Below are 21,037 nucleotides of genomic sequence, written 5' to 3'. Positions count from 1 at the left end.
AAATGATGTTCACAGGCTCAGAAGTACTTGACTTGCAGACGAGTATTTTTGATGGAACACATGAAATATTATGTATGTGAAGTTTGATTTAAAAAAAACAACAACCTTTCTCTTAGAACCATTTAAAATCATACAGATGAAAGCATTTGAACTTGATCTTATATCTGATTGAGGAAGCAATGTTCTGAAAAACGTTCACTTTCACAAACTTAACCTTCTGATTTGTGCAGTCAAGAATAAATAAAAGGCTCAGAGCCGGCTGTCGATGTCAGAGACGTCCCTGCCTGTTCGCTGGCTCAGATGAGATCACCGTGGATCCCTGACAGACCACCGCAGCTGCACACATGGGCTTCCCCTCCCCCAACACACATGAACACAGCGCTATGAAAACACACACACACACACACACACACACACACACACACACACACAGAGAGAGAGAGAGACCGTTCAATTTTTACATCTTTATTCATTAAGATTACAGACGGTTTTTAAATTATTGCTCATCATCTACCATTATCACTTGCAATATTTAAACAAGTTTCTTTATTAGACAACTTTAAACATTTGGAGATTTTTTTGCCTGGTTTGCACTGAAAGAGGATTTACGTCAATAAATACAGGAGTGGATTCTTCTTTTGCCTTTCTATACTTTTAAATGTCTGTCGTATCTGTATAATGTATGCATACACACATATGATGCTGGTGTCCCCTCCCCGCCCACCCGTTTGTTGGTCAGCTTACGGCTGACAAAGCAATAAAAAAATAACGCAACCGTGGCCAATGAAAAACGATGTGAACAAACACGGAAAGACATTCACAGACACACGTCTTCATCTGGAATCACCTCAGCTTTCTCTCAAGAGGGAACAATCTTTATGACACACATTCACACTTTCAAAAGAGAAAAATAAGACTCACGACAACAGTTTGAGATCTCCACCGAACAACAGGTCACCCTGCTTGAAGTGTGTGGGGGGAGGGGGGGGGGGGGGGGGGTTCAACAGCACAAGGACAGAGAGATATTGTGGTTGGGTGGGCCATGACACAGTGTACGATCTGGTCTTTACATGGTGGCAATATGCTATGTTTGTGTTCATATGCACCATTAAAATGTATATTTTATTTAGATTTCAATTTGCTTTTACCCAATTTAGACATAGATTTATCATACAAAAATAAGAGTCCGGTACGTTTTCTTAACTCTCAGCAAGAAGGGGACTATGACCATTTACCAAACTGTCTAAAAACTCCTTTAAAGACTTTAAATATTGTGTAATGATCTTACTCATAACAAAAAATGCATAACGTGTGGATATTTGTATTTTGAGTAGGCAGAAGTATTTATTAAACTGGTAAACAAAGTGTTTTATGCCATTTCAAAATCTGTAATATGATCAAATAGATTTTCCTTAAAAAAGGTGCAGCGCATTCCAGAACGGGACAGAGAGCCTCTGTGTGTGTTTGCGTGTTTCAGCATTTGATCCTTCTCTGTGGAAGCAGAGCTGGCAGCGGTGGTGGCGGGGTGCACTCGGCTGTCAGGTGAAATTACTGTCAGGACCTCCTAATGTCCACCGGCAGGTCAGCTGGGGACGAGCTGCCGATCATGACGACCGTGCATGTCAGTATGCCGGTAGAGACTAAGCCTCTCGGGTGTGGGGGGGGACAAATAAAATATATCAAAGATAGAACGGCAAGTTTTGGAGATCCATTTACTGGTAAATGTTTGTGAATTTGCAGCAACGGTAAACGTGCTTAGCGGAGGAAAAGAACGTGATTCATTGTAGCATTCAGGTCCCAGATTATATTTTTCTAACTGAACCCCTTGACGTTTTCCGTGAGTACCAGTTGTGGTTTGTGTGGTAAAGACAGTAAGTCTTAACAGCCCCATGCTTTTTAAAGAGGACCCGATTGAAGACATCTATCTACTGGCCAGGTCGCAACTTGCTGCTCGTTTGGTATTTCTGTAAATATTTTCTATCACAGTATTCAAATTGAGGGCTTCAGTAAATCTATTACACGAGTATTGATTGCTTATGTGATTGACGTATGTTGATTTTTTTTTGTTCAAAAGTAATGCTATTAGATGATGCAGGAGAGAGGATAGAAACATTTTAATTTCAATATAAACATCTAAATATACAGTATACCGCTTGTAATGATCTGACAACCTGTCATGCTTCAAATATAGTAGTTATTCTTAGTAAAGAAAGACTAAACGAAGTGGTTAGCGCTCGCAAGCATGAAATACTTATTACTTCAACAATGGCGACGTGGGCTCAGCAGCAAGCCGAGAAGCAGTGAGATGGAAGCCGATGAGATGGTTTCACTGTGGCTTTGACTGTCCAGGCTGATCCGAAAGGACATAGAAAAATGTTTAAAAACAGACGCAACCGAGAATCTCAACGAAAACGATCAAATAAAAGACACGATATGATTGGACCCTGAGATCCCGCCTATGCCCACCCACTAGGTCTAACCCCAACCTCGCAATATTACACAAGAGAAAAAACAAATCACAGGTAGTAAAAAAAGAAAAAGAGACAACAAAAAAAGGAACATGAAAAGGTATCCGTCACTAAATCTCAAACGGCCATGTTCATTCACACGGATGTTTCTTTTCAATATAGTATATATCTTTTCAGCATGAATAATTTCCTCTTTAATTAAAACAATAAAAAAATCTGAAAATGGCAAGGGAGGATTGGAGGAACAACTTGACAACTCCACACACGAATGAGCGACGAAAGAGAAAAGAGACGATGGTGGTGAAATGTTGAGTGGAAGAGGAGTAAACCGTCTTCCAGGAGAACTAGCTAATGGCCAATGGCAGGAGAAGGTCCTCCCAGTCACAGTTAATGTTATAATTATTGTTAAGTTAGAATAAATTAAAACGGCTGCCTTAAGCGCAGGAAACGCCACGCCCCTTCTCCTCCATCTCAGACTCAGTGTCCCAGAGCCTCCCCCACCCCCCCAAAGAAATATAAAGCATGTGTGTTGACTGTTCCGCCCAGCCGTCCTTCCTTCTCTTCTCCTCATCCTCCTCCTCTCCTTCAATGAGTCGGTGGCATCCCACGGAGTATTTGAACTTTTTTTCAGTCCGACACCGGTTTTAATACCTCGATGGAAAAAGGAGCAAAGCGAGCAGGTTAGGATGCGGAGTCGCCGTAAAGCCACCGGCGCGACTCAAGCCGGAGTGTATCTCCAGAAAGGTATTGCCTGGAAGTGCTTCCATACCTGTAGTAGTTTGGCTTGAAGGGCCCATTCTTGTTCAGGCCCAGATACTTGGCCTGCTCGTCACTCAGCTCTGTGAGGTGTGCGTCGAACGTGGGGAGGTGGAGGCTGGCCACATACTCGTCTGGGGGGGCGAGGGAGGGAGAGAGAGAGAGAGAACCTGTTCACGCTATGCAGGCGGTTCTTTCATCACACGAATGAGACAAGCGAGACAGACGCTCTAAGACGTTCAACGTCCCTCCATCTCCCCCCCTGTGCTTTTCTCTCTCCTAACCCTTCCCTGCGGCTTTACTTCCTGTCCTTCCTCATCTCTACTCTGCAGTGCTTTCCCGCTTTCTCACCATCTCTCTGTCACGTCATGCGTGTGCTGTAGTAACAGCAGCAGCATTGGATGGGGGCTGACCTACATTGTTTTGACTCCCCGTCTTTCATTTACCATGTGTGTGCTGTGACCCACCGAGGCGCTGCAGACACTGTGGGCTGTACGCATGCATGCACGCACACAGACACAGACAGGCTTCAGGCCTCTCTGCTGTGGGTAAAGGCTGCAAGTAACGTCCTGCTTGGTGGCTACTTAAGTACCAAACAAGGCTATCATGTATCTCCCTGGCTTTATATCTTTCTTGGTGCACTTACTTCTATGCTGCGCATCAGTGTATTCAGCAGTCCGCTTCCAATATCAAAGCTTACCCATCTTCTTGGGGAGCAGGTAAACGTCCTGTTTGTAGCGTCCCTCCGGGGCGTTGTACAGCTCTATCAGAGCCAGCGCCTGAGCAGAGACACACCAGTGTTACTCAGGCACAAAAAAAACAACACTCATTGCTTCAAATTCTTTACCAATGGTGAACAGAAGCAAAGTGAGAAATGTTAATTATAAAAATTGACGGATGCAATGGCTGTGAATGAGTTTTTTTTTTTTTTACCTGGGTGGTGGCGGTGATGGAGAGCACAAAGGTGGGCACAGTGGAACAGCTGAGGTTCAGCAGGCGACCCTGCAGGGGAAGACAAAGCACTTGAGAGAACAAAAGGGCCGCGCGGTGCAGCCTGCAGGGAAGTTGACCAACATGTCGGAAAAGTTATCAGGCATCTTGTGAAACTTCGACAGCAATTTACATCAACAAGGTTATTTTGTTTTGCCCCGAAAATGCTAAACTGTTGTTTAGGATGCAGCGTTGCAGTGAGGGAACCTTCTCAGGTAGTTGGTGTGTAAAACCGAAACACTCTGTAGCTCCGATGAAGGGGGAACAGAAAGCGGGTGTACTGTTGTTGTAACATAAAAAGCAGAATAAAGTTGGTGGAAAAGGTTTTGATTTCCAGTGCGCGCGCACACAAAAATAAGACAACAAAATTACTGTTCTAACTCAAACCTGCAATTAGTCCCATTTCCTTAAGATGATGGGTGTTAATAATTACAGCAGAGGCGGTTAGCTATTGTGCCCTTTTGAGCCTTTATTACCTCATCCATAACTAAACTCATCTGCCTACACTCATCTTTGTGACTCATCTGGCTCATTCTAATTTAGTGATTGAGACAAGCACATACCAGGATATTTTATGATGTAAAGGGGGAAAGCTAAAACCAGCTTTCTGAAATTATGTTCATTTCAGAATGACATCAAAATGATGCATTACTTCAATGGATACATGTGATTTATTGGACTGCGAGCCCCAAAGTGTACCTCAGCCAGCAGCACTATCCTCTTGCCATCAGGCCAGATGACGTGGTCCACCTGCGAGCGCACTCTCTCCCAGGTCAGCTCAGGAGTCCTCAGGCTCGCCTACAAGATGAGCACAACATCATGAGCGATGGTTTGTTTCCACCTCTTATTTTCTGTCGGGCCGAGTCGCCATATGTCTATCGTGCCGGGAAGAGGCTCATTTCTCTTCCAGTACAGTGAAAAACAACAAGACATCACAACTTCGTGTCGGAACTACTTTTCCTCTTGTATTTGTATTCTAACACGTCAGTGTCCCTGTTTTATGGTCAGCAAAATACAATCAGATCATTAACTAAGCTCAGAACCTTTCATTAGGGGATTGTGAAAGGTCAGATTGGTAAAAGAAGAGATCAAATACATAATTAGTTCTGCGCAGAGGGGATAACAAGTTTCCTATACAGCACTCAAGCAGTTTGCTGCTGGACTTTAGTTCCTGTGATTCATTCATGCCCCTTGGTGTGTATTAATGTGTCATTATTCATTTCCCAAGTTTTTGCAAGCGGTCACAAACTGACCACATCGATCTCAGTGTTGGAGTGTCCCATGTTGCAGACGATGCAGCCGTTCTTCATGCGGTCGAGGTACTCCCTCACCACCACGTTCTTATTGCCTGATGGAGAAAGAAAGGAAACAAAAGACAACGGAAAGAGGAGGACAAATGCACAAAGAGCAAGAGGTTAAAACAGTGAGAAAGCAAAGCTGTGAAAAGAAAGAGCTGTATGTGACGATGACCCAAACAGGTAAAGCAGTGATTCTGCTTTAGGGAGAAAACAATCACAAAGCATCTGAATAAACTTCTGAAGCGGTTTAATGACTACTTTCCCGAGAAACAGAGGGATGACGACTGGATACGTGACCCGTTTGGAATCGACATAGAAAGTGTCACACTGCCAAGCAACGGAGAGTCAGCTGATGGAGCTGTCATGTGACCGTACGCGGAGGTAAGCCTCTCCCAGTTCTGGTGCAGCAGCGTGATCAGCGAGTATCCTTCCCTTGCCACTCGAGCAGTCAAAGTGCTGCTACCCTTCAGCACTACCTGTCTCTGTGAGTGTGGCTTCTCAGCTCTGGTTCAGCTGAAGACTAAACACAGGAATAGACTGGACATCGACCATGACCTCAGACTGGCCTTGTCCACTATAACTCCAGACTTTGAGACTCTTGCAAAGAGCAAAAAACATCCCCAGCTCTCCCATTAGAAATTCCTCCAGACTCAAGTCTGTCAGTTTTCACCTCAGGTTGAAGTGAGTGCTGCTTAATTTTCTGTAAAGCGCAATGTTTTTCAGGATTTACCTCCTGATGAGGTAACCACAAGAAATGTTCATTTTGTATATCTGATCCTTTTGAATTGCACTTTTTATTTAATTTATTTTGAATTTGGGCAAAAGCTGCTCCTCAAGACATAGTGTTTGTCATAGATCTGTTAGTTAGGTCATTTGAGTCTTTTTTTCGACTTTTTTGTTTGTGCATGAAAGCTGTTGAGTTTGTTAATTAATTAATTGTTATGTATGTTGTAATGCCTCGTGTCCTTAAGATACACTTTGTTTTTTTTAGCAAATTTAGTGTAAAAGGGAATAGTTCCCTCTCTAGCATCGCTACCAGCTGGCTGTTTTTTTTTTTTAATTAAACTTGTTTTTGTGTTGGCATACGTATTCTGTCTCCATACTAACTCAGGTTCAAACTGCACCATATTTTGAGAATGTTCCTCGATTTGGGTCGCGGCTTGTCATTAACGGGTGTTGGTGGGTCCCAGAGCCAGACCAGTTGAGAACCACTGAGGTAAAGGATATGAAGTATTTCCTACATGATTTCTTAGCAGTACCAAAGAGGAAGATATTCCCATATTTCTATTCTAACCTAATCAAATTTTACCAGTAAAATCAAATTATTGTCCTGTTGTATCAGTTTGACACCACTTTATTAGGAAAGTCTGGCACGAAAGCCACGCTCCTTCCTACACTTTATTATCTCTTCTGTTGGACTGCGGCCGCCCCGAGGAGAGCCCTCCGCCTCAGGCCTGCCGGCAACGTGAGGTAATTTAGCAGAGCAGGTCATTCTCTGCTCTAATTAAGTGTTCGGCACCACACCCCGGCTGCTGGGCTGAGAACTTGATTAATGGAGGTTAGACTTTGACGACGATGACTGAAAATCTGTCCAGTCATCCTCAACGAGCGCTGACAGAATAGCAAGTTCCTCGCGCATCTATTTAAAAGTGAACGACAGATTCTCATTTCTAGAGAGAGAATACAAATTATAGAGAAAGAGAAAGAGAGAGACGGTGGCTGAACCGACCTGTGCAGGTGATGACGATGTCCACCTGTCTGATGACTTCGTTCAGTTTCACCAGCCTGAAGCCGTCCATGCTGTGTCGGTGGGAGAGACGATACAGAGCGTGTTACTGACACAATGTGGACAGTCGCGGCGAGGCGCGAGGGACCACGACGAGCCGAGTCTTACCAGGCCTGCAGGGCGCAGATGGGGTCGATCTCTGTCACATAGACGATGGAGCCCATTGCTTTGAGGGCGGCGCAGCAGCCTTTTCCCACCTGGCCACAATAGACATGGGATGTTATCATACGGTAACGCACTGTGGTTTGGGCCATTTAGCCATTGTTTGCAGCTATTGCAAGTTTCCTAAGTTAGAATATTTGTCTCTTAACGTACGTCTAAATCTCTAAAAAGCTTTATTCTAGCTTAATGTAACTTCCCCTGTGTTGTATTTTCAGGGCAAATCTCATATAGGTTCTCTCAGTGAATGAGCACTGTGTTCGGGCCTTACCTCTCCGTATCCACACACCACCACCTGTTTGCCTCCAAACATGACATCAGTGGTCCTCTTCAGGCTTAGGTTAGGATAGAAATTACAATCATTCTGGTGGCCATAACATTTATTCAGACCGTTCAGAGCAGAGGAGATGTTGGCGTCACTCGCCCTGCAACACCGCATGCTCAAACAACAAGCCCGCTTTGTTTTATAGCCCCTAACTAGGTTGAGAAGGAGGATGTGTCCTACCCGTCTAGGATGGACTCCCTGCAGCAGTAGAGGTTGTCAAACTTCTGCTTGGTCACCGAGTCGTTGACGTTCATGGCTGGGACACAAAGCTTCCCAGCTTTGGAAAGCTGGTACAACCTGGAGGGATCACGCGGTTTTATCATATCAACGTCATGTCAAACTAATATCCACTTAACCTCGTATGGTGTTTACATCTGTGGGACCCGTTTTCAAAACTCAGACTTATTGGCCGAACCTCATTTTCTGCGAAGAACATATATGAGACCACATTTTGATCAACCACACACCGTAACCCCTCCCTACACATTGATACCACACACTCTGTGTTTGTGTCCACTGGTCCTGGGGCAAATAAAAGTGTGGAAATTGTAGGTCCTGTGTACCTTCAGTCTTCCAGTACACACTGGGTAACCTGATGGAGGATGCCCTGATAGAAATCAAGGGATGAGAGTTGTCCCGGACATGGCTCAGGGACATCATATGCAACAATTCTTTATAAATATAAAATAGTTTGATTGCCTTTAATGAAAAGCCCCAAAATACAGTGGGTCCAACAAACCCACAGTACCGACGGTTAACAGAAAAAAGAACACCATACAAGGGTTACATTCACGACTACACAAACAGCTATTGTGTTGTCTCAGTGAAATGTTGAGAGGTAACATTTACACCACTAGATGGCGATGTTACCCCACCAGAAACTGGTCGCATGCAAGTGCACCTTTGTATATTTGTTTGTGCATCTACTTATTCTCCTGTTTTTAGGCAAAGACGACAACAAAAAACAAGAATGTGTGCAATGCTGCGAGTCCCACCTGTGCACGCCGGTCACACTCTCCTCCACGATGCCCTTGATCTTCTTGAACATGTTGGGGTATTTTTTATAGATCCAGTGAGTCAGATCTCCACCGTCATCCAAGATCTATCCGACCATCGGAGACAGACGAGCACAATGGAAGGAAGAGAGGGAGAAAAATCCAAAAGTCAGGGTAACACAGACAGCTAAATGTGGATAAAGAACATATTTCTAAAGTGCCACAAGTTAAAACAAAGACATATTATTTCATTATGCTCTCAATATAATTGTTTGTGTATTTCTACCAAGAGTAAAAATAGACTCCTTGTATTTAAAAAGATCCAGGCTGTGGTGAAAATAGCAGCCCCGCCAAACAACCCTGGTTGGATGGAAATAAAACGGAGGCATAAATGAGCCGTTTTTAGAAGGGAGGTGTGCTACCATGTTGGGTTGCCAGCCTTCCACGTTGACACAGCGATCGATGCACCACCAGAAGTCGTCCTCTGACTCACCCTTCCACGCAAAGACGCTGAAACCTAGTGAGAGAGAAAAGGAGCGTTGCTTTCCAGAAGACAGAAGAGAGAGACAGCCAGGAGTGAAGACCAGAGAGAAGACGGTGGGAAGACGTTTGTCCCACATAGGGACTTCCAGTCTCACCTCCCTCTGCCAGGGCAGCGGCCACTTCATTCTGGGTGGAGTAGATGTTGCAGGCTGCCCATCGGCACTGAGCCCCCAAAGCTGACAGAGTCTCCATCAGCACCTGAGGAGCACAAGGTCAAGTTTGACTTCTTGGTTGTTGCGGGAAAACTGTCTGTAAGCTTGGTGGGTGTTTCACACTCACAGCAGTCTGGGCGGTGATGTGGGTGCAGCCCACCACCTTGGCACCGGCAAGGGGTTTCTCCCCCTGGGCTCGCTTCCTCAGAGCCATCAGAGCGGGCATCTCTGAGAGATACAAAATGAACACATGGATGGATGTTCAGCAGGGTGGATAAGGAATTCCCATAATTTAATCCTTCCAGTACTTCATTGCTAATCATATCGACTCATCCAGCAGAGTTAGTGATGCTAAGGGTGTGTGTATGTGTGTGTAGCCTGCAGGGTTTCAGCTGGAGCTCTCTATCTGAGATGTATTTAGGGGCTGATGTAAATTTTGTGATGAGTTTAATGAGTTGGTTCCTAAATGGTGTCTCGCTTGTAGGGGAAACATATGGTCACCCAGCAGTGTGGAGGAGGCAGCCTAAAGCCTCCCCCGCACACTTTTTCGGGGACAGCTGTTTGGTCTACCTTGCTCTGCGATCTCGATCTCTCTGCGGCCAAAGTCGGCCTGTTTGATGTTCTTGATGCAGAAGTCGCCGTTTCCCTTGGAGTTCTTCTGCTGTTTGTCCCGAGGAGACGTCTCATCGTCAGAGCTGTCCGTGTACGACGCCGCTGTGGAAGGAACCGCACACAGAAATGTTATTAGTATGTCTCGCACACACACACACACACACACACACACACACACACACACACACACACACACACACACACACACACACACACACACACACACACACACACACACACACACACACACACACAGTATCACATTAACTGAGAAATCAATGTGAGAAAGTGAACATTTTGATGATACACAGTACTTTTATTTCTACGTTTTCCTAGATTTAAGGAGATTTCTAAATCATTTGCACAGCATTTAAGCACACGGGCCGTTTGTGATGAATGTACTCTGAACGCTCCTCGGCAGCCCACATGTCTGAACTGCTCCCTGGATGCAAAATGCCACTCTGCATTCAGAAATGAGGATTTGCACCGACTGCCAGACACTGTTTCAGAAGATTGCTCGGCTTTGAGACGCACCGGTTCCCAATGGACAAGTCTCCTGGCTGAGATTTCCACGACGCCCCAGAGGAGATGACAGGTTTGGACACAGTCATCAGACAAACCAAGACTCCAGAGTGCTAATGTGGAATTTAATTGAACCCTTTCCTTTCCACAGCCAAGTTGTATTTTTCTGTCCGTGGACCCCTGCCAACAGAAAGGGATCAACCGGTTCAGCACAAGGGCTTGGCGAAAACCTGACGTCTGACAGAGATCAATTACTATGGCAACTTCCATCTCTTCTGGGGTGGGGTCCGTGGTTGTGGTCGACCGGGCCGATGGCGATGCGCCCAAAAAGAAACACAGCAGCTCAAGCATCACGAAGACAACACGTCTGGTATTCAGCGCTGGCTGACACCGGCGTTGAAATGACACAGAAAGATACAGGAGATCTGCTTGGGCACTGGGCGCGATGTTAAGCGAGGCCTCTGAGTTGCAGTGTTGCATCTCAAATCGCCACCGCTCAAACGTGTCCGGCATCGGTGCAGACGGGAGAGGGGGGCTGTCCAGGACAGACGGGCTCGTTGCTGTGTCCTGTTGGACATGAGAGCAGGTCTGCCATAGCGGTGTGCCATCGCGTATCTGGAACAAACTTCCCGAAAATGTGAAATCTGCTCCACTTTTTTTTTATCATCAGGGTTTAAAATGTCTCTGTTCTCATTCTACATTTCCTATCTGGTAATTCACTGCAATATTAATGTCTCATTCCATTTGAAGTTAATCCCTTTAAATCCTATTTCCATGAATCTGTTGTACGCCTGTATGTTTTATCAAAAGCACATTAAATACAGCGAAGCTAGTTTATTAATTTAATGCTCCTTTCTAAAGCAAGCAAGCAAGCGCGGAGCAAACACAATGCGCTTTTGGCGCTTACTCGGCAGATAAAGCCGGTCATTTTCCCCAACCCAGCAATTTGTCTCTCTGCGGGTACAGATTCTGCACTGGTTATGAAAAAAAAAAAAGAATCCAGTATCTTTCCAACACATGTCTTTAAAGTAAACAAAGTAAAAATGTGTTTCAACACTTCCAGAAGAGGAAGAAGGAGCCATAGTGAGGTATCACAGTGCAGCAGCATACTTGGTAATCAGATGCCTCCGTATCTGGCAGCTACACTGAGAGGCTCCTGTGCTCAAGGCTGACTCACTACACAGGCACATTCCCCTCTTCTGTCGAGCAGGTACACGACAGGTATCACTTCTAGTGCCCTTTCAGGACCACCACGGAGCAGCTGCAGAAACCAGCGTGTTCCTCGCCAACACTGGAGTTAAAGAACACGCTGTACTGTGCCAGGAGGCGAAAGGCTTTCAAAAGGAAAAAGAAGGTGATAATCCACCAGTGTACCGTTTCCTTTTGAAATCCCCCATCCGTACTGACAGGAGCAAAAGAGAGCTAATGTAGTTAACTTATTCCTCACCACGAAGTTTAAAAAACAGACTTTGAACCAGGTGAGCAATGTGCCTGCTGTGCTTTCACAGACTTTGAGCGCTGCCTTATGAGGGGACTTTATTGAAGATAATCTACAGACTAAAGTGGCCTTGGGAAAAGTACAAGTATGTTTAGCGTGTCCTTTGCACTGTGGGAACCTTCAGAACAATAAGAGGCACTCTTTTGAGGGAATTATGGGAGAAGACAGGGAGTCAGCAGAGACGGGGGCGGGGAAAAAAGGGAGAGCATGAAATGGAGGATTGAAAAGGGGGAGAACAAAGCCGTTAGAGTTCCTGGAAATAACCACGACACATTTCACTCAATACATATTGGTTGCTGCCAAGGTGAAATAGAAAACGCATACCTGCACAGAGTGGGCAAGTATCGATCGAAAGAATTTTAATATTAAACAGGGCGGCAGGTGACAGACTCCAACTGCGGTTTGTGACTCTGGCTCAGCGGCTTCACCTCAAAAAGCTATAGATGCTAAATGACAGGGCAAAGAAGGATAGTTGTTATCTCTTGGAAGAGATAAATAAGTCTTTGAGTCAGCCGACCCTGGTCAGTGATACTTGTGAAAACAGTGAAAACGTTTCATCCATCACATCCTGCGACGGCATCAGAGCAGCGTGGATTAATTCATTGCGTTGGTGAATGAGCCCGACGCACAGCGGGAACTCCAAAAGGAGACGTTTATGTAGGAGGGCCAACAGGTTGAAAGAGAGAGAGGGTGGAGCAGGAAAACAGCTTATTCACATCAGACTGCCTTGGACTTTTTGAGGAAGGAATCTTCTGATATATCGGGCAATTATTTACGGCCTTAATTGCCTGGCAACCTCGTGTTGCCATGACTTGGTGTACGGCCAAGATATGTGGCCCAATAAGTTATCACATTACACATCTGCTTTTGAACTGGAGACCCAGATGTGCTGGTCGGGAAGCAGCAAAGCTTTTTCCTGGCCGCGGGTTCGTATCTATTGTGGAGGTTCTGTGACGTCACTGCAGTGCCAACTTTCCCTTGTTTTCGCCTCATATTACACACAACTTATCCACATCACAGCGAGTGGACTCAAACACATTTCCCTCGCACCACTATCGTCACGAGGGATTCAGTTCTGTTTCAACCCCACCCAAACACCCCTTCTCCGGTGGGTGGACCACCAGCAGCTGATCCTCCACCACTGTGGCCCCCACAGTGTTTTCTCCGGTTCCACACGCAGCGCAGTGCGAGAGGAACGAGGCGGAGTCAGTCAACTGCTCCTCCGGGTGAAACACTGATGGATATCTTTACTTTCATAAAAGAATGTAATGGAAACATGTCGTATTCGCGTTTGGGCTGCTGAGATTGAGCAACAGGGAGAGCCTGTGTGTGTGTGTGTGTGTGTGTGTGTGTGTGTGTGTGTGTGTGTGTGTGTGTGTGTACCTGAGCTGTAGCTGTCGGTGGACGACTGGGAGATGGAGCGGGACAGGGAGCGCCGGCCGATCTTGGACGGACGTTTGTTGAACTCCTGTTTCTGGTCCGCAAACTGGATCTGTTGGGGGAAATGGGACGGGGGGGGGAAACAGGTGGACAGAGTTAAGAACTCGATATCGGTTTTGCGAGTGCATTCAATTATGCATCATATTCATTTAGATCACACAAACTACTACTTTTGGGTCACAATGGATTGTACTTAAAACTCACATGCGATCCAGCTCTTGCTTGTTATTCATGGATAAGCGTGCACACACACAAGTTGTAATACATTAACTAGGGTATGTTATGACACTTGGAATGCAAAAGTAAATTATTAAGTGGAAACTTAAAACTTCTAAAAGTAATTTTGGGCTTGTGAAATAACGGCAAAGCTACAAAATGTCGTCAGAGAAACAAGATAAAGAAAGCTGAGGAGAAGAGACCTGCATGAGACCTGCTTTGAGTTCACTCTGACTTTCAAAGATAATGGAGACAATGAGGCCATTATCAACTGGCGACAAGGCCACCCAGCTGACGGAGGAGCAGCGCTCCGCTCTGGGCCTGTGAAAGAGGCGGGAGGTGTCGATTACCCGGAGCAAGACACAAACTTTTTATCGCCTTGTCAATCTTTCCGTTATTACAGTCAATAGCCTCATGAATGATCATATTACAGTGTCAATGGCTGACATATTCCTACCATAAAACAATGGAAAGGGAACACGACATAATGGTGGTGGTGGTGGGGGGTGGGTGGGGGGGGGCATGGAAATGTTTTTTATCAGCCAACTTGTTGAATCACTGCCCTGCCACAAATCATTCATTCTGTCAAGAAATGCAATTGGAAGTGAGAGACCTCGCCAAAGCCCCAGTCATCTGGGGGAGGTGTTGAAAAAATGAAAGATTTGATAAAAGGAGGAGAACAATAAATCATTCCTCATTCCTTTCACGTCTTTATCATTCTCCTGGTAGAGAAAGTCCGTCCTTGAGTACAAAATAAGCAAATTTGTTCAGGTTTTTATAAGAGAAATAACTACACAGTCCTGACATTCGACCACACTGTGTGTGTGTGTGTGTGTGTGTGTGTGTGTGTGTGTGTGTGCGCACGTCAGATAAAAGGAAGTTGTGTCAGGTAATTTGTGAAATATGCAAGTCCAGAAAATGTACTGAGAAGTACTAAAAGCAAAAGAACTCAATGGAGAAAAATATCCTCATTTGACGGTCATGCTTCATGATTGTATGTATGTATTCATGCATGTGTGTGTGTATATACTGTATTTGTAAATCTATGTAATTGAACTAGTAACTAAATGACAGGTGAAGTAAAAAGTGCAATGCTTGAAAAATGTGCCTAAAATGTCTACTTATGTGCACAACTGGCGTGAATGAACATGGTTACATTCTACTGCTCATTCATATTCATAATATTCATAAGCAATTGACACATCACAGAATGCTGTCCAATCACTAACAACCGGCATTTCAATTTCATTTCTTTTTTCTGCATCTTGTTTTTCGGTTCACCGATCTCCTCGCCGCCTCTAAAACGATGCAGGCGAGAGCATCAACAGACATAGAGGTCCGTAATGAAACACTCTCAAAGTAAAAACAATCAACCATATCACATAAAGATAAGCCAGGAAACAATTCACTGACACTACTTGTAAATATCCAATTCAAAGAAATGATAGTATTCGTTTACTTTTAATTGATGGCTACTGATGTTTTTCTGCTGTGTCCTTTTCCAGCCACTTTCCTGCAATCCAGCCCAAACCGGGCCAACCTTGTGCCGGCACACACAATGCAATCAAGTGTTTCCCCTTCCTTTCAATTTGTTTGTTCAAGTTAGCTCAGGCCACAGAACTGCCCTGACTGCTGCCACAGAAAATAAAAGCAGGGTTCTTATTGCTTTTACTGAGTATTGCATTTATTAGGGCAATTGCAACCACAAGCATTCAATGATAACCATCCATTGACTTCTAACAGGCTATAAAGTCCAGAAAAAAACGTATCTTCAATTTTAACTTGCTGCAATCAGACTTAAGAATTCATTTTGCGGTGGAGAACGACTTGATGTTCTTAACCTCGGCTACCGCTCACCAAGGTTGCCGATCATCAGCCTTCACAGGCTGATCGGATGCAAACAGAGAGCAGCTGAGGACGGACTACTGAAACTGGTCTACTAGTGAAACTCACAGTAGAACAGGGCATGTGGTGTACTGTAAAGTAAAGCCGGGTGTGACGATCCTGCTGAGGTATAAACGATGACTGCTCCGCTTGGGTTTGAGGCGAGTAGCCCCGTACTAATGCATGGGCCCAATGCAAGTAATAGCTGCGAATGTTGCTATGCAACAACTGCGGAGTCTGTTTCAGACACAGTGCTAGTTTACCACACTCCATCAGTGCTACAACAACAACAACAAGAAAGTACCCGAGTTCTGCTTTTCCTTTGAGTGCGTTTTCATTAGGAAATAACAACAACACAGACTCTGCAGTCACAGAGGCGCCCTGAAGTGGCACCCATGGAAGAGCAAATGCACACCTGACCTGAGAGATCACACACACACACACACACACACACACACACACACACACACACCCAGGGTTAAGGGATCTTTCAGGGGACCTTCAGCAGAACCTGCGAGCCGAGCGCCACTGGATCCGCGGCACAGGGCAGGGAGAAGGTCCGGGCCAGCCAGGTGAATCAACAGAAACCCCTCCGGGCGAGAAGCCAAGGAAAAACAAACGGGCACAGATGCAGCAGAGCAGCGAATGTGATGAGCTATGATACCACAGCCTTTTATTGCACCACGCTGACCTGGCAAATTCCTCAACAGAAATAGTTGTATGTCCTTTTTTAAGTGAATCCACCACGTGAAAAATGAAAATGACCACTGTGCTTTGCTACAATGATTAATAATCAGTGGATTCACCAGAATCTGGTGTGAGAGGCTCACAGATATAAGAATATATATCAAACCGCTATGTGGTAACATGTTGTATATGACATATCGCCTGATTGCCTGTAGCAAAGGTGGGCGTCAAACAGACAAACAGGTAAATCAAAGATAAACAAAAAAACGACATTGGAGTCAAGTCACAAGAATGCAAATGGTTCAGTGACACATTGACATTAAAGGGTTGCCCCTGTTTGAACACACTGTACACTCACTAAGAGGCAGACTATTAACTGTGTTGTATTAACTATATAGTATTAATGCTGTAGCAGAAACAACTTTGTGTATTAATGTTTAGCTAATATGTTTCCAAGTCTAAGCACAATGAAGGCCAGAGGGCGGCCTAAACCCTTGTAAGACCAATTTGAGGCTCGGTCAAACATTTGTAGTGAAAAGCGCCGTGAATCTGGCCTGAGTGAGCGGGCTTGTTGTGATGTCACCGATTGACGAGTTTTCCTTATCAAAACATAACAAATGTGTAACCAAACACATTCACAGGCCTGACATGGTGTTTGATAGGGGTGGGAATCTCTTGGCACCTCACGATTCGATTCCGATTCAGAGGTCAACGATTTGATTCTAAACCGATTATCGATTCTAAACTGATAAAACGATTATCGATGCATCTCAATTTTCTAAATTTTCTCAAATCTGAGTTTGCTACTCAGATGTTGCTAATCACGTCCTACTTTATTTAATAATTAAAGAAAATCAACAGATGAATTACCTTCTCTAATTTTTTATAAGAGAAAAAAAAAATCTTTGTCAGAAATATGATTTTCTATCAACAATGCAAGAACCAATGCAGCTTGCATTTCAACACAATATGGAAGTAGCCTATGTAAAAAAAAATATTAAACAGATTCATTTTTCTTTTAAATGAAGAAAAAGCTGCTCTTAGTCTCAGACCGGTCCGTATTTCTAAAATACCGGAAAAAAGTCCAAATCTGTGAATATCTTGCCAACTTTCAATACGGATCGACATTTTGGACAATCGAAATAATGAGGTAAGATATGCGCAGGCTCCTCCATAGTTCGGTAAAGGTGGCAAGCTATTCAGATTCAGACTGACGGACCGGTCTGCGATGTGCCGGTAATGATGGTAAATGATGGTTGTAGCTGGTTGTCATCTATGGTCCACTACGATTACCGAAGGGGGGGCGTTTGTTTTTTGACAACGTTTTATCTCATAATTTCGACTTTCTATCCCCTTACATTAGTGCGGAAATGGGCTTCTATAGGTGTGTGAATGCATCACTCCAGCCAATCCAAACATGGGGTTTGTAACCAATCAGGTGTAGAGACCATGGTGACTGGCTCCGCCCCCTTACTGTCAAAAAGAAAAACAGCGAGCACGTAGAAAACTCCTTCGGCCGTGAGCAGAGACTAACCTCGCGAGCGAGGAAGTTCACGCTCCGCGAGCGAGCAAATATCTCGCGCGAGACAAACTTTTTTTTTTTTTTTTTAATTCCGATTATTAAACTTTTCTGAATCGTGGCCGAATCGTTCTAGAGAGAATCGAGAGAAATCGAAGAATCGATTTTTTTTCTCCCACCCCTAGTGTTTAACCAGAATGGGTTGGACTTTCAGCAGAGGTCTTGAACATTTTAGTTTTCTCAAAATAAAGTACCTAACCTGGCAAAAATAGTTTGTGACCGTTTCTCTTTGAGAAAATGTGCTCAAACTTATGACTGTTACTACGCATGGAAAAATACATTCTCACACCCTGTATGAGAGCTTTCTCTTTGCTTACACAGCTCTAAGTGTAGCTTTAAGTCGCTCCATACCAGAGCACATTCATCATGTAGTGGCCACACCTGTGTCAGAAGGAACCTGATCCCAATCAAACACAATGGGGTCATGGGATTAGGACCCCTGCAGCAACCCGACACCAGGCCTCTGGAGCTGTCGGCTGGGCCGGAGGTCCTCCCGCAAATGGAAACACGTCACTGCTCAGATGTGAAGTGTGTGAGGAATCGTCTGAGACATTGAATACAGCAAACCTTTCACTCACTTTATTTGGTTTGGTCCCCAATGTGCATCACCGGTTTTTAGGTAATCTCCAAAAGGTTGTTACCTGAACAATTGTCAAACTCGACCGGTGTACCAAGGCTAGCGTGCAGCGTCACATTTTTTTCCAGAGCTTCTCCTCCCTCGCATGATCAGCCGTGTCTCACCATGATCTGATTTCAAAAACACTCACACGGACAGCCTTTCAAGCCCCAGGACGGCCATAATTACACACAGTGCCACGTCGACTGCTGTCTCTCCGTTTCCTCAAAGAGCTGCCACGGACCATCAAACGCCACATCATTCAGTCCTCTCCCCGCCCACCCCATTTCCAGGCCGAAGAAGCGTTGTCGTCAAAGGGAACCTCCATGTGAGAAACACAGCCTCATCGGAGTGACATCTTATTGTCTGTGTGTGTGTCTGTGTGTGTGTCCCTGGTTGAGACAAATTAATGGCAGAAAAGCAGCTTCCCCCTAAACTTTTTAACTTAGATGCCACCATTGGACTTCAGTCAACATCTTTCATCAGTCTGAATCGGCAGAGAGACGAGCACCAGGGGGGGGGGGAACTAGTGCCCTTTGTCAGGGAGCCCAAAGGGAGGGCAGGGAAGGAAGTGTTCTCCGGTGGGCCCTTTGGGAAGCTGGCTTAGAACTCCCCCGTGCCGAGGAACCCGGCCCCCATCGCTGGCAACACAACATGAGCTCCAGCCAGAGAACACGCACCCAATCATTATACCTCGTTCTGGTTTGGGGGTTTTCTGCATCGATTCTTTATTGTTCAGAAAATCATGTGTGTCAGCAAGTTGAAACATGTGACCACAGAGCAGAGCGCGGCGGAGAATGGCCGGTGGGTTTGGGTGTTGTATAAAGCAACAGAATAAAACACTTAAATATGAATAAAATAACTTATAATGTGCAGGTCTATGTTGTCGTATTTTCTAACAACCGTTTTAGCGCATAACAATGTTCAAGTATATTAATGAAAACAATTTTGTTTAATCCAATTCTGAGACAACCGCTCAACAATACACAATACGATAGGGGAGCGCAGTGGACCCAAAACACAGAGTATCAGTGACCCACTTCAAAGTCCCTGTTTGAATGTTGCCTGACAACTTGAATTGCTACTACACCACGTTATGTTGTGTCAACACCTGCTCCGTTCTGGGACGCTAACGTCGACCAGGAAATCTCACATTACCAGACGGACACAACGGTGACATCGGTCAAGCGAGTAGAGCTCGCGCAGCCTTCAGACGTGCCTTCTGTGAGATAAACCAGGACGAAAGAGAAGCCTTCTAGTAGAAGAGCGTCCAGCAGGTCCTCAAAAGTCTTCAGGTCGAAGTCCGCATGTCAAAGTCCCAGGGAGGCAAACCATCACCAGCAGCTTTATTTATTGTCTCTCCATATAGTGCCTGGCCGGGTATATACGAGGTCAAGTGTCCATGTGATGAGCGCAGGAGGAAAAGCTGCTGATGACTAAACATAGTTAGAATGAGCCGGGGAAGACGAGACGGGCTAAGTGCAAGGAGAGGTCACGCTCTAAGCAGGTGCCAATGGGCTTTTAAAAGCTTTATGTTTGGATATGGTCTGTCAAGAGACAGAGAAAAGTGAGAGTGATGGCATTTAAAACTAAAAAGGGCAGCGTGGAATGTGTACAGTAAACGGCTAAACGCTATAAACAAATGGAGAAATCTTAAAGTGCTTCTGCCACTTGGCGACCCTTTTACAAAAACATGGCAGCTACAGTTGCTGTTGTTGGTGTGCAATCAATATATTGTGTGAATGAAACTCCTCTTCACATGTACACACAGAGGCCCGTTGGCAGACCCAGGTAAACACAAGTCTTTAGTCCCTGGGGACAAATGAATAGCATAGCAACGGGTAATTTAATTATCAGATGAGTCGTACAAAAGGATCCCTTGGCAGTAAAAAGAAAAAGAAAAAAAAGCAGTCAAGACCCTTTGGGAATATTGATGAGGCAACATCTCGTTAGCGGTGCATTCGGCGTGAGCTTTTAAAGCAGCAGAAGTATTAAAAAGGGAGCTGGACAAACACACAGCCCTCTGTGGATGTCATGACCTGTACCTTTTGTGCTTTCTCCTCCCTGCGCTTTTGGTCATTAAAAACCCATCACTGCACTCGTCCTCACACAACTGGACAGGCCGGAGAGTCGAGCACAGTTCATCACGTGCGCGTCAGACGGTTGTCTTTCTTATACTCTCTCAACGGATATTCACTGGATTACTAGCAGGCTACAAGATTAACTCACGCAGACGGTAGAGGATGGAGAGGTGCTTGTGTTTTTACTTTTCATCGGTCTTCCTTTTCCCCACCGACAGACACAAACACTCAACATTCACAACAGCCCCGTCTCCCTTTTGTGTAGCGAGATCAAACACGAAAACCAGCCAGCCGGGGACCCTCTGATTCACAATGGCCTGCACTGGTGGAGTGATAAGAAAAATACATTTTTGTACTTTCTGCTTGCGTCCCTCGCTCTTTGTGACATCCTTTAACAGCTGGGTCACAAGACAGGTCTCTTAAATGACAC

The 21,037-nt window shown here is 45.0% G+C and overlaps 1 protein-coding gene across 1 annotated transcript in view; it reads right to left on the bottom strand.

Moving 5' to 3' along the window:
- Positions 1-449: 449 nt before the first annotated feature.
- Positions 450-21,037, bottom strand: part of ahcyl2b (adenosylhomocysteinase like 2b) — a 30,741-nt gene continuing 10,153 nt past the window's right edge. Inside the window, exons 2-17 of the mRNA XM_040173057.2 lie at positions 13,488-13,596; positions 10,043-10,186; positions 9,600-9,700; positions 9,416-9,518; positions 9,200-9,294; positions 8,778-8,884; positions 7,963-8,079; positions 7,729-7,792; positions 7,407-7,495; positions 7,242-7,312; positions 5,468-5,562; positions 4,914-5,012; positions 4,158-4,226; positions 3,925-4,003; positions 3,238-3,358; positions 450-3,119 (exon numbers count right to left, since the gene is read on the bottom strand). Coding sequence (XP_040028991.2) covers positions 3,113-3,119; positions 3,238-3,358; positions 3,925-4,003; positions 4,158-4,226; positions 4,914-5,012; positions 5,468-5,562; positions 7,242-7,312; positions 7,407-7,495; positions 7,729-7,792; positions 7,963-8,079; positions 8,778-8,884; positions 9,200-9,294; positions 9,416-9,518; positions 9,600-9,700; positions 10,043-10,186; positions 13,488-13,596 — 1,470 coding nt within the window. The 3' untranslated portion in view covers positions 450-3,112. The remainder of the gene's footprint in view (positions 3,120-3,237; positions 3,359-3,924; positions 4,004-4,157; positions 4,227-4,913; positions 5,013-5,467; positions 5,563-7,241; positions 7,313-7,406; positions 7,496-7,728; positions 7,793-7,962; positions 8,080-8,777; positions 8,885-9,199; positions 9,295-9,415; positions 9,519-9,599; positions 9,701-10,042; positions 10,187-13,487; positions 13,597-21,037) is intronic.

This window comes from Gasterosteus aculeatus, chromosome 4 (assembly GCF_964276395.1).
Source record: "Gasterosteus aculeatus chromosome 4, fGasAcu3.hap1.1, whole genome shotgun sequence".
Classification (NCBI taxonomy): domain Eukaryota; kingdom Metazoa; phylum Chordata; class Actinopteri; order Perciformes; family Gasterosteidae; genus Gasterosteus; species Gasterosteus aculeatus.
Note: the sequence above shows the minus strand (reverse complement) of the source record. Positions and strands in the feature narration are given on the sequence as shown.